The sequence below is a fragment of the Staurois parvus genome, unplaced genomic scaffold (assembly GCF_062004578.1).
Source record: "Staurois parvus isolate SC_StPar_1 unplaced genomic scaffold, SC_StPar_1.0 ptg000425l, whole genome shotgun sequence".
NCBI lineage: Eukaryota > Metazoa > Chordata > Amphibia > Anura > Ranidae > Staurois > Staurois parvus.
The window spans coordinates 773,484-787,078 of NW_028318221.1; the positions used below are offsets into that span (position 1 = coordinate 773,484).

A 13,595-nucleotide genomic window follows, 5' to 3' on the forward strand; every position below is an offset into this window, starting at 1 on the left:
GCATCCACTGGGCATTGGGGGGACATCTGAGCACATTAAGACCCCATTTCTGCCCCTCTTGAGTCTTTTTTTTTTTTTTTTTTTTTAATGTAAAAATTGTAAGGGGCACACCCTCAAAAAAAATTGTGTGCACCTTTTTACCCATCTTTTCACCAGAATGACGAATCAGGAGTTGAGCTGAGAAGAACAAAGGCTGTAATGTTACAAAGGTAATTTACAAAATAAAAACAAAACAACTTCCATAAACGGTGAAGCTGTCTACAAACCTGCAAAATCTTACATTACCATAACAAAGTTATTCCTGAAACTCAGAATAATCCACAACGTACTGCTCGTCACAAACCCGTGCACGCAACGTCTTTCCTAGCCCCGCCTCTTCCTACCTTTACGTCACCCACCCTCCGCTTTTCCTGTAACATGGCGCCCACTAAGGGAGATACTGACAGTGTGGGTCGGGTGTTGGTGGACACAAGCCGACCTTTGCCAGTGCGGTTCCGGGCGCTGTTTACTCTTCGCAATATAGGTGGCCCGAATGCTGTGGAGTGGATCGGCCGTGGGTTCAGCGATAAGTCGGCGTTACTGAAGCATGAACTGGCCTACTGCTTGGGGCAGATGAGGGACCGGAGCGCGCTTCCTGTACTGTGCGCCGTGCTGAGAGATCGGAGCCAGGAGCCTATGGTGCGCCATGAGGCAGGTGAGAGCTGCCCCCTACTGGACTCACGCCGGTTTAACAGGCCATGGCTACATTTTATTAGAAAAAACGAAACCTATCAAACGTTTTTAGATGATTTTACCAATTCTTTGTATATGTAGGGCATGATCTTGTGTCCCCTGTTGTCTTTAACTTCTCATATTAGGGTGTCTTAGATAACAGCTGGAACTCTTCAACTTTTGGTTGTCTCTGGCTAATTAATTTGGTTATCATGCAACACTATGTAATGATTGCCCAGCTATTGCCCATATTCTCACAATTGTTTGTTGGCTATATGACTTTGGTTAAAATAAAAAAAACAGAACAATAGTCCGCTAAGTGCTAAAAGGCAGCCACAGAATGAGTGGATAGAAAACTAAACGCTATCTGACGTAGATTGCAGCGCTTGTGCCTTCAATATATTACACAATGTGGAACAAATATTCATGAACATACAACCATGCTTAAAATTTTAAATGAGATAAAAGCAACAACTTAAAGCGGAGTTCCACTCACCCTGTCAAAAAATAAGTCAGAAGCTACAAAAACTGTAGCTGCTGACTTTTAAAAAACAGCCACTTACCTGTCCCTCGGTCCTGTGGTGTGTCCCCCGCAGCCCGTTTCACCGGCCGTCCTGTATTCCTGGAGGCCGGCATCTTCAGTGTGGGCACCCGGCTGTGATAGCTTGCGGCTTCACAGCCGGGTACCCGCTGCGCATGTGTGAGTAGCGCTGCGCTTCATGAATGGCCCTGTAGTCTTCTGGGTCCTGTCACATGTCCCAAAGGACTACAGGGAGGCAGGATACCTTCCGCTTTCGATCGTCTAGGTGATCGGACCGGAATTGGGAGTGGGTACCTGTCAAATTTGGGTACCCGCTCCCCCCTGCCCCTCAAAGGTGCCAATCCTTGATGGGGAGCAGGGGAACAGTCCTTAAAACAAAACTTCCCCTTTTGGGTGGAGCTCTGCTTTAAGGGTAACTCCACTTTTGTTAAAGAAAAATTAGCAAATACAAAAAAAATACTGTTGGATGTTTAAAATGACCTTTGCTTTTCAATTTGCAGTGCTGTAATTTTCTGTAAAATGCAATGTGGCTTTCTGGAGGTGTTCTGTTCCCAGATAATGTACAAAATGCCCCCTGAAAATGTCATTTTCTGCGAGTGATTGGCTCACTGGTTTTCCCAGAAGTCTGCACTAATGGTGCCCATACACTAGACAATCCCAAACAATTCTTCTGGCAGTTATGGCTGCAATCTTTCTTGGTCTACCTGACCTTGGCTTGGTATCAAGAGATCCCTGAACTTTCCACTTCTTAATAGGTGATTTAACAGTACTGATTGGCATGTTCAAGGCTTTGAACATCTTTTTATGTCCTTTTCCATCTTTATAACGTTCCGTTACGTTAAGGACTTTTGACAGTTCTTTTCTGATCCCCATGGCTCAGTATTTAGCCTAGTCAGTGCTTCCACATAAGAGCTAACAAACTCATTGACTATTTATACACTGACACCAATTGCAATTTAAAAAGCCACAGATGTGGCTCTAATTGGCATTTTAACCCGTATGTGTCACCTTGTGTGTCTGTACCAAGGCCAAACATTCCAGGGTATGTAAACTTTTGATCAGGGCCATTTGGGTGATTTCTGTTATTATGATTTAAAAAGGAGCCGAACAACTATTTGATAATAAATGGCTTCATATGATCATCATCCTTCAATAAAAGAGCATTTTTTTGGCATGATCAGTCATATTTTCAATATCAATGCCAAAATTTCACAATTTCTGCCAGAGTATGCAAACTTTTGAGCCCAACTGTATGTGACAAAAGGAACAAAAAACTGATAAATTTATGCCCATTGAACGATTTATTATTTGAAATCGGTCATTACATGATGACAATATCACTTGGCCTCACAACCTTGTGTATGTTTTTCGAAAGAGTGTTGAATTTTTTTTTTTTTTTTTACTAGTATATGGCTAGCATAAGAGAGATCAGATTTTTTTATATTCATGTTTTACATGTCATTTTTGGCAAGATACTCCCAAAGGGAAATCGCATCTCAGCCCGGGTTCATGCTATGCGGTGCGGGACACCGCATGTATTGTGCACAGGAATCGCGCTTCATTCCTGTGTGAATTACAGGCAACTGTCTGTGCAATTTGAGCCATACACTTTAGCTCAAATCGAATCTGCACTAAAAAAAGGTGCAGGACGCTTTTTTAAATCCTCACCTGAATCGCATTGCATGGGTGTTCTTTCTGGCAATCGCATCTTTTTTTGCAGTCTGTTTTGGGGTGTCATTAATTTATCATTAACACCCGCACCAGATCACATGAACACGATGTGATTGCAATGCGGTGTGGGAAACACACAGGATTCACAATGTTTCCCGCACCGCATTGGTTTGAACCAGGTCTAAAGGTATGCAGACCCTTCAATTTTCCTCATTAGAGCCTGCAGGTGTAGTAGCTGATTGATAAAACCACTCCCATACAGATTGCACATAGATCCAGAAAAACAAATGGCTATTCCTTCAGAATAACAAAAGGTAGGAGTCTGCTAAAGAATAAGTTCACCTTTTGACAAAAAATAAATGCACATTTTTTAGCAGGTAAAAAAATGTTTATTTTTTGTTGCAGGAGCTGTAAAGCATTGTACCAGCGATCATAAGATAGCTGGTGCCATGCAGGTTTCCTGCAGACCTGTCAGTATATCTCTTGTCCCTATGGGATGTAGGGGCAAACAGGATATACTGACAAGAAGAATCAAAGAACTACAAGTTGACAGCCGCTAAGGCTGTCAGGACTTGTAGTTAATTCACAGAACTCTGTGAATGAATGACATGGCCGTTAGGCCGAGCCCTGCACTGCTGTACTGTTTTTAAAAAGTGAAAGCTGCTATGGGGAACTTCTCCATGTATTGCTGTCACAGGGAGTGAATGTGTAAAAACAAGTGGAACGTGTTCCTAAAGGTGGACCTAACCTTTAAAATCCTTGCATTGTACATAGATCACACAGAAGAAAAGGTTTTTTCTTAACGAAAGTGGGGTTACTCTTCAAATAAATCAGCATAGTTTCATTGTTCATGCAAAAATTGAAGTGCTGTGCTTCTCACAATACACCAAGGTGCTCACAAAGCAATCCAGAAAAAAAATAATAAGTTCACCTTTCCTAACCTGTTACACCCATATTCTAGGTGTTGCATGTTACGAATGGACTGGCCCCCCCATCCCCACTAGCTGTCTTATTTTTAAAAAACCACCTGGCTGCATCATTCATTCACAGTATTCTGTGAACGAGAACATTACACGTTCTGACAGCTTTTGCGGCTTTCGGCTTGTAGTTCTGAATGAACTACTATGGCTCTGTAGAGCACCATGATAGTTCATTGAGTCTTCCTATCAGTATCTGCTTTCCAGTACAAGATGTATGGGAACACATACACTGACAGATCTGCAGGAAACATGCATGGCACCAGCAATCTGCTGATCACTGGTGCAGTGCTTTAGAGGCTCCAGAAGCAAAAAATAATAAATACACATTTACCTGCAAAAAAAAGTGTATTATGTTTTGTCTAAAGGTGTACTGATCCTTTTAATTGTCTAGTCACACAATGTGCAAATCCAAGTGTAGAGGAAACAACTTCTAAATAGATTATTAGAAGATATTCTTTCTGTGGTCACACACTACACCAGGAAGTGAATTGCACACTCACCAGAAATCTAAGCATAGAGAGCACATCAAACTAATCTAATCCTCAGCCAGCAGGAATGCAATATAAATCTGAATGTGAAGAAATGTCACCAGCAAACCAAGGATTCCTTGAAACAGGTCCAAAGTTTTATTCCGTGGTCACATAGTGCAAACAAATGCCTTTGTTTTAAGTATGTGACCACGGAATACATTTTTGGACCTGTTTGAGGAATCCTAGGTGTGCTGGTGACATTTCTTCACATTAAGTGTTCATGGTTCCCAGCCTGTGACCACTGCAGCACCCAGCAATCCCAAACCGCAAATTTCAGGAATGTATTTGTAGGGAATATTGTGATTGCAACCATAAAGCTGATCATGATCCTTTCTTCTTCTACTGCTCCCAGCAATCTATGTACAGACTGGTAGTTGTGCTGCAAAGTTCACACACACAGCAAACCAGGTAGAACCATTGTGCAGTGTAGTTTATAAAACACAAAAAAAAAAAATTCAAGCAATAAAATGGCTTCAAGGAAAGAAATCCAGCATATAGAAGTCCTATGTAAGGCCACTAATTGGAACCCAATGCAGCGGTGTGATGTCTGTGTTACAGCTCTGCCCAGTACGTTTTGGCCAATAAGAATGTCTTTAGGGGCCTCCAGAATCTGACCTCTGCGGTTTTCTTTTTTTTTTTTTCCCTCACACTGTCATTCCACAGTTAGGAAGTTGCAATCTGATTGCATATAACCATGGCAAGAAAGGCCCTATATTTTAATCAAAGGCTCTGGCTAATTGGTTTGACTAACTTGCACCTGTTGCCCCAGCTTTTGCCCATGTGTTGTTCTGTTTGTTGGCCAAGTAATATCAAAATTGCCAGATTGTTAGTCACAAGCAGTTATAGATAACCCTAACTAGGATCTTTCCAACCTTCCAACAGACTGTAATTTGATTACCTTGCCCATGTGATTTCACATTCCTCTCAGTTGCTGCACACGTATAGTCACACTTGTCCAGCAGAAATGAAAGCCATGTAGATACAATTCAGCTCTGAATAGCACGGAGGTTATTCCATACTTGCATGACCTCCTGAGAGATCATTGAACAATATCGGTATGATCATTTATATGTCCTTAACAGCCATTATATAAAACAGACAGCTGATTGCTAGCTTCTGACAACACACACTTTGATCTAGCTTTTACAAATCATCCCAATTATTCCCTATTTTAGCCATCATAGAAGTTGTCATCAATTAGTTTGGTATATTAATTTTTTTCCTGCTTTTTACTCACTAGGAGAAGCTTTAGGTGCCATTGGAGATCCTGAAATGATTGAACTTCTTAAAGAATATAGCAAAGATCCTGTTATTGAGGTAACTCTCCTTTTCAAAATGTCTAACAGTACAAACTTGACATTTGTTATGCTGCATAATTATTATCTTTATAATAAAATTATCTTTTATAGCTTTGAATATGTTTGTTGTTTGCTTAGTTCAGTGGTGGGCAACCTTTTTTTTCAACTGAGCCAAATCTCGCCAAAACCACGATTGAAATTTATTTTGAGAGCCACATTTTTAAAACTGAAAATACATCTCCCATATAGTAATTCATCCCCCATATAGTAATTCATCCCCCATATAGCAATTCATCCCCCATATAGCAATTCATCCCCCATATAGCAATTCATCCCCCATATAGTAAGTCCCCCATATAGTAAGTCCCCCCTGTGTCAATTCACTTACCTTTGCTCCGCGCGTTCCTCTCGCCGTGTTCCCGCGCCGTTCTGGTCTTCAGGGCGGACTGTGAGAGGAGAGGAGTTCGTCACGCTGCCCCGCCTACATCCTGGCTGCCCCGCCTACATCCTGACAGCTGCAGAGTCCTGACTTTTGGGGAGGCCGCCCGAGAGGAGGGAGGGGAGGGGGCGGCCGCCCGAGAGGAGGGAGGGGAGGGGGCGCCCGGCACACAGAAGAGCCGCTCTAAAGTGTGTAAAGAGCCGCATGTGGCTCGCGAGCCGCGGCTTGCCGACCACTGGCTTCGTTTTATAAAATTAGAGGTTCAGAACACATTTGAATGAGAGAACGATTTAGAATGCAGTAGCCATATTGCTTTTATAGCCTTGTTGGAGAGTCCAGAGCCAAATATACAGTTTGTGATCAGTAGGTCAATTTTGAACTACAGAGCTACAGGAAGGTTGCTTTACTTCCTAGGCATTCCTCCTGCAGTAATTGGGTTTAGAATGAGAAGACTGGCTCACTCTGCGAGGCCTGAACTTCTCCTAAGAAAGAGTTACAGAGCAAACATAATGTTGTGGCCTATGATACACAGGGCCGTACACAGCGATTGATTTTATGTAATGTCTGCTAGGGTACCCTATGGATAGAAGAAAAGAATAAAGCAGAGGGTGTTCAAGCCACAAGCTGTAATATCCTTCTATTAGCTAATTGTGTCTTTCTTGAACAAGTGATACAGTAAGCACAATATTATAAGGATTATAGATCTTTTTATGATTTTAGTTGTGCATTATGTGTTCTTCCTCCACAGCATCACTCTGGTCTGTAATTAAAAACAACAAAAAACTAATTTAGAGGGCAGCACAGTGTTTAATTGAGGGGTATGGAATTTTATTTGATCACTTGTTTTAAGTTATAGGCTTTTCATCTGTAGGCGCTTGAAAGAATAGCCTTTGTTGCACCTTGCCATTTTTACGTTTTTGTGCTCTGAGACCGTTTAATTCTCTTTCAGGGATCTTTTTCCCCCTCTGTTTTACTTCCCCCTTCCCCATAGAATATTCAGTAATATCTAAAGATGGAAATAAATGCAAAACACTTATGTCTGTGACTTTTTCTTAATTTTTAAGCGTTTTTTGTTCTGTTTCTGAGAGTGTTCTGCAGAGATGCATGCCATTGTGGGTTTTAAGGAAGGTGGAGAAGGTTCACTTTAATTCTTTAATGAAAGGCAAAATTAACGCTGCCTGCAGAGTTTGGCAGGTGTTGACACTTTTCAACTGCCTCAATTCACTTCTAATGAAACTCACCACAGCTGTGCCTTAAATGCACTGTAAATGCGCATATGGAGTTTACAGTATGTTTGAGGTGCAGTTGCAAAGCATCAGAAGTGATAATTTCTCATTTTAGCCTTGTGGGGTTTTTTACATCGCACAGGGCGTTTGAGGAGTGTTGCTTGATGCAACATGGATGCCTGTACAACATATCCAAAATGCTCATAAAGACTATAGGTTTGTAAATACACTTTAAGGCTACTTTAGGATTCAACACCTGTGTGTTAAACATTTTTCAAGTTTATTTCAGGTAAGAGTTCTGTACTTATGGGGTCGTAGCTTAGGTTCTGAAACAGGTTCATGAATCCCTTCATTGTTATATTGTTTCCTTGAATTAATCTTCTAGGTCCACTAGTTTAATCTTATACTTAAACTCCAACTACAGGCAAAAAAACATTTTCCCATGCAGTGGGGCTGTGTCCACACTGCATAGGTTAACTGCTTGTTCTTTTTTCTAGGGAAGAGGAGAGTGGAGATAACTTACTTGATCCTCCCAGCACGGGACTGGTCTGGCTCCCCCTTGCTCCATCAGTCTTGAATAGCGGACTGTTCCTGATGTCACGCCCAGAGCAGGTTCCACAGACCAGGAACAGTCCACCGCTGGACCATAGGGGAGGAGAGCGCCTTTTTTCCAAAGGATCAGGTGAGTATGAGCTTTTCTGCTCACCCCCTAGACAAAACAAGCAGTTGACCCGTGCAGTGCAGGCACAGCCCCACTGCATGGCAAAAAAATGTTTTTGTCTGGAGATGGGCTTTCATCTATTCACCTTGGTCATTATGAGAGCCTACCAGATGATTGTGAGTTAATGCATTTTGCAATTGGATTGTGCTTTAAAAGGTTTTTTTTTCCATTTGTTGAACTATATGGACTGTTTTTTTTTTTTTTTTTTTTTTTTTTTCTGTTTTTTTTGTTAATCCGCTCTTACTATGTAAATATTGTCAGTATAAATACTGTGCCTATCAGCCTGTCATTTTACAGGAAAAGATCATTTTTGTTTTTCTCTCCAGGTAGCAGAAACATGTCAGTTGGCTATACGCAGGATAGAGTGGCTTCAAGACCATCCTGATACCCATGATGACAATCCTTACCTTTCAATAGACCCTGCACCACCCTCTACAGAAAGGGATATTCCTTCTCTGCGTGATGCCCTTTTAGATGATACATTGCCATTATTTGAAAGATATCGTGCAATGTTTGCACTTCGCAATATTGGGGGCCAGGAGGCAGTCCTTGCTTTGACAGATGGTAAGTTTTACTACTGGGGATGCACCGAAATTCCGGAGGCTGAAACTTATCGGCTGAAAATAGCACTATCAGCATTTTGGCGATAGGAAAATGTCGCTACAGATAATTGCAGGCAGAGGGGCAGACTGACTATCCGGGGGATTGGGGGCCTGTGTGTAGTGCAGGAGGGGGGAGAGGAGGGCGGGGTGGGGGAAGAAAGGAGATGAGGTGAGCAGTGTATATAGACAGGCTCCCTCACTTGCTGCCGCTAAATATCATTGCTGTTTTTTAAATGCAATTGCTGGCTTTTTTTTAATTTTTTAATTTTATAGCTCCGAGAAGAGCTGTCATTCACCCCGGTGACATTACCCAGTGACCCTGCCCCTTTGTTTACTTTAGCGACTGGGCAAATGATAGCTCCTGCTCGGAGCTATAAAGTGAAGGGAAAATAAAGCTGGAAATTGTCAAAAACCGGCAATGATATTTAGTGGCAGCAAGTGAGGGAGGCTGTGTACGCTTCTCCCTCACTTTGTACACTGCCTACCCCTTGGCCCCTACAAAGAGGATCTGTCGCTTATATGCTATTACATAGGGGACTCTTGGTCCCCTATGTGATAGCAGAGAAATTTATACGTTTAAAAAAATAAAAATGCACATTAAAACTAAAGAAAATACAAAAAAATTTGAGTATTTGAGCCTCCCCACAGTATGGTTTTCAGCCAAGTGCACCCTGAATTTTTGGTTTCCGCTCCAGAATTTTCAATTTGGTGCACCACTACTTACTACATAAAGTATGTTTCTCCTATCACCTTTCCAGATGGCACACCTGAGAGATGAGGGGCTCCTCCCTACAGGAAATAATCAATTTACAGCTGTTATAAGACCCCTCCATTATTGATTTGTGTTTCTCCCTACATCGGAACGTTTGTTGTTTTCTGTGACCAGAAGACTGGGGAGGGTCTCATGGTACCCCGGTGAGGCAGGCATAAGGAGGCTGGGGAGGGCTGAACTAATCTGCAGGCTTGTTCCTTCTCATAGGTTGCCCCCACTTGGCACCAGCGCTCCGGTCACAGGGTAGTGTGAACCGCCGCTGTAAGGTACAAAAACACTGCCTGGCTGCTGTCTCCTTTTCCCCCACATGGTCTTCAGTACCCATCGGCTAGCAGAGTAACATGAAGAGGTTGGTGTGCACTCCAAGCCTCTGGCTCCACAGGATCTTCCGGCTGCGTGACTGGAAGTGGGCGGTGTCAGGAATGTGGCTCGCAAGAGGTCTGAGAGACGCCATAGGACACCGGGGAGTTAGGAGGACAGCAGGGTGGCTGAGAGCGGTTAGCTGACATTCCAGGATGGCACACCTGGCTTTTGCAGCAGAGACCATGCCAAACCACCTTATGAAACAGGAGGAAGGGATGGCAGCACCGGTGACTGCAGGCAAGTTCAAGTCGGGACTTGGTAAGTGCCTTACTTGAGGGGGAGAGAGGGGGTCTAGATGGACCATGTCAGGTCAATCTGGTCAGGCTGGGTGAGTACCCCAATCCCCTCCCCTAATTATATGTTAAAGCCTGGCAGGCGGCCTGGGATAGGAAGTGAGAGAGAAACTAACAATTGGTGGTCCTCTTCTCTCTTTCAGAATCCCCAAGCAGGATCCAGAAGTCCACTGATAGACCGCCTTCTGTACCCGCATGCTCTAGCTCCTCTAGGAAATGTGGTTATTGTGGGGGGAAGCTAGCTAGGTTCCTTGATAAACCATTTTGCTATAGATGCATTAACAAGCTGGCAGGGAAAGAGGCTTCAAGCTTGATGAAAGACTTCCTAGCATCTATGCAAGCGGAGATGGTAGCCACCATCCAGTCTTTTCGAACCTTGGTGGTACAGCCACAGGGCCCAGGCCCAAAGGAGCGAACTCCTAAAGAAGGCCCGTCCTCACAGGAAAGCCTTGACCTCAGTTTTTTTTTTTCTTTTTGTTTTCCCAGATGCTTCCTCCAGCCCAAGCCAGGGATGAGGAGGAGAGTAAGGGAGAGCTGGATTGTCAGCCTAGATCAGACCATAGCTCGGGAGGAGGTGAACCTAGATCTGGGTAGTGAAGCAGGGGAGGAGGTTAAGCCTGGCAGCACCTCTTCCTGCTGGAGGGGCTCCTTCAGGTGGTGTACACCACTGAAGAAATCCCAGAGACACTTCAACACAGGATAAAGATGTCTAGGAGCCTGGTTGAGGCCCATGCTTTCTTGCTCCCCTTCCACCAATCCTTAAGGGGATTTAATCTTACAGGAATGGAAAGATCCTCAAAGGAGAATGGTCAGACCTAAGACTTGGAAAGAAGGTTCCCCTTTAAAGAGGAGGAGGAGGAACATAAATTAATTAAGCTTCCCAGGGTGGATGCCGCGATGTTGTATGTTACCAATAGGTATGATCTCCTTCGAGGATTCAGGGAGCATTAAGGATTTGATGGACCGACGGTCTGAATCCCTCCTAAGGAAGGCATGGGATGCGAACACATCTGCCATGGCCCCAGCTCTGGCAGCAACCTGCATTGCCAGAAGTACAGACTTTTCGATGGAAAGACTGCTCAAACACCTGTCGCAGGGGACCAAGTCAGATAAAGTGCTAGATTCCCTCTCAGTGATAGGGAAGGTAGTAGCCTAGCTGGTGGATGCTGCGGTTGAAGCCATTAAAGCCTCAGCCAAAACAGCCGCACTTCTTAATTTAGCCAGAAGGGTTTCTGGGTTAAAGCATGGGAAGGTGACATCACTTCGAAGGGTAAACTATGTGATCTCCCCTTTGAAGGCTGGCTGCTGTTTGGCCTAGGGTTGGGCAATGTGTTGTCCAGGTGCTCTGAGAAGGGGATGAAATTCCTAGTTAATCCCAAGTGGAAAAATATAAGAGATTTTTTTTTTTCGTCGAGCTTAGGGCAGAACCAGTAGGTCCCCAAAAAGGAACTGAATAAGAATCAGGGCAATGCAAAGGGAAGGCAAAGGAGAAATTTGCTGTTTTCCTCCCCAGGAGTCGGCACAAAAGAAATCAAGTGACGCCAGAATCAGGGTTGTGGGCTGCCTGTCACACTTTGCTTCCCAATGGGAGAAAATCTCGGTGCCTACATCTGCCAACTAGTACGAGAGGGCTATCGCCTGAAGCTCTCGTCAAGGCCCCCACAAATGATCACCCTAACATGGCTTCCTCTGGAAGATCTCTTGGAAGGAGTTCAGGAGCTGGTGGCGCAATTGGTGCTAATATCTGTACCCAAAAGCCAGCAATACCAGGGATTTTACCTAAAACACACTGACACTAACACCATTTAAAAAAAAAAAAAAAAAATCCTGACTTTTGACACCTGACCTTTGACCTTGACCCAAACAACTAAACTAGATCAAACCTTGATCTAGGTATTTTTTTTATTTTTTAATGTATTTATCTTTTTCCTTTTTTGTTTTTTTTTAATGTACGAACAGTTGTTTACAAAGGGATAGAAAGGTACAATGTATCTCTCTCCTCCATTCAGAGAGAAAAAACAATGGGGGTGGGCTTCACAGTGACTGATCACTGTGATAGCCTCTGATTGGCTATCAGTGATCATGTGGCCAGGAGTCCAGGGTCCTGATCGTTAGAACAGGACCCGGGCCTCTCAGCAACACCCCAGTCTTTGTGCTGGGAGTGCGCTTTGCGACGCGCTCCCAGCACAGACAGGTACGCAGATATGCGGCTCCATGGAAAAAAGCCCAGTTCTCTGAGGCTGCATATTTGTGTGATGTCGACGTGAAGGGGTTAAACATTACTGGATTGAAGTGCTGTCGCAGTTAGACTTGGCCTTCGGCTGGAAGATGCTACAGGCTGTGGTCCCAGCCTAAGGTAGGCTTGCGGCTACTTGATTATCCTCTCAGGGGTGCCATCCTGGAAGATGATAGGAGAAAAACAACCATTAGACTTACCAGAAATGGCATTTCTACGAACCTTCCAGGATGGCAGGCCTACTTACCATCCTAGTAAGAGAGAGGACAAAACCCCTAAAAGTTGTAATTGGTGAGTGCCTGTGTATGATTCCCCTTGTGGACCGGTTTCAGTAGTTATTTTATTACAGACTGGAGGGGAAGGGAGGGAACTTATAACAGCTGTAAATTGTTTGTGTTTACTGTAGGGAGGAGCCCCTCATCTCTCAGGTGTGCTGTACTGGGAGGTTCATAGAAATGCCGTTACCGTCTGACGGTTGTTTTTTTTTTTTTTTTTATCTTCTCCACGACAGCCCAGACAGCTTGTCTGCCTTCTTAAAAGGAAGAGGAAAAATTGCCATTGCTTTCCTGTCCATATCCTACTCCTAAAGTAAGAGCAGAGCTCTGACTCCCTTTCCCCCCCCTATAGTTTCTGGGATGAGTGCATGGGGCCCTCCATAAAGGGCTATGATCTAAGTAGATGTCTGTGTTCTAGAATGTGGGTTTGTTCTTTTATAACAGTCCACTTAGCGGGTTTGCAGTGATATGAGGCCACCCATCCTTCGCTTACAACTTAAAACTGCACCAAGCCCTGTATTATCTTTACTCTTTGAGGGAATGTGCTTGTTTTTTACCTTGATCTTGCAATCTTCTAAATCATTTGGCAGTAGAATTTTTTTAAAGCTTGTTGGTTGCTCTTAACAATGGAATAGACTAACTCAGGATTGATACCTTCCTTCCTGTTGTCCCAATCGCCTCAAGTTTTCTTCAAGGCATAACTGTAATAATTTTGATTTACAACCCCTGGCAAAAAGTATGGAATCACCACTCTTGGAAAATGTTCATTCAATTGTTTAATTGTGTAGAGAAAAATAAAACCATCAAGGACATGCCTCAAAACTATTTATTTTTTATTTAACATTTCTACCTTCTGGCATGAAGAAACACATAAAAAAGAAAGAACTGTAGTCAATTGCAACTGTTTTTGCAGATCAAGCAGAGGAAAAAAAATATG

The 13,595-nt window shown here is 43.4% G+C and overlaps 1 protein-coding gene and 1 pseudogene across 2 annotated transcripts in view; both read left to right on the forward strand.

Moving 5' to 3' along the window:
- Positions 1-383: 383 nt before the first annotated feature.
- Positions 384-13,595, forward strand: part of DOHH (deoxyhypusine hydroxylase) — an 87,006-nt gene continuing 73,794 nt past the window's right edge. The window contains exons 1-3 of one of the 2 annotated variants that reach the window (XM_089687408.1): positions 384-694; positions 5,674-5,750; positions 8,444-8,681. In XM_089687408.1, coding sequence (XP_089543534.1) covers positions 418-694; positions 5,674-5,750; positions 8,444-8,681 — 592 coding nt within the window. In that variant the 5' untranslated portion in view covers positions 384-417. The remainder of the gene's footprint in view (positions 695-5,673; positions 5,751-8,443; positions 8,682-13,595) is intronic. The other variant, XM_089687407.1, reaches the window with a different exon arrangement.
- On the forward strand, positions 10,853-11,581 carry LOC149454500 (lamina-associated polypeptide 2-like; annotated as a pseudogene).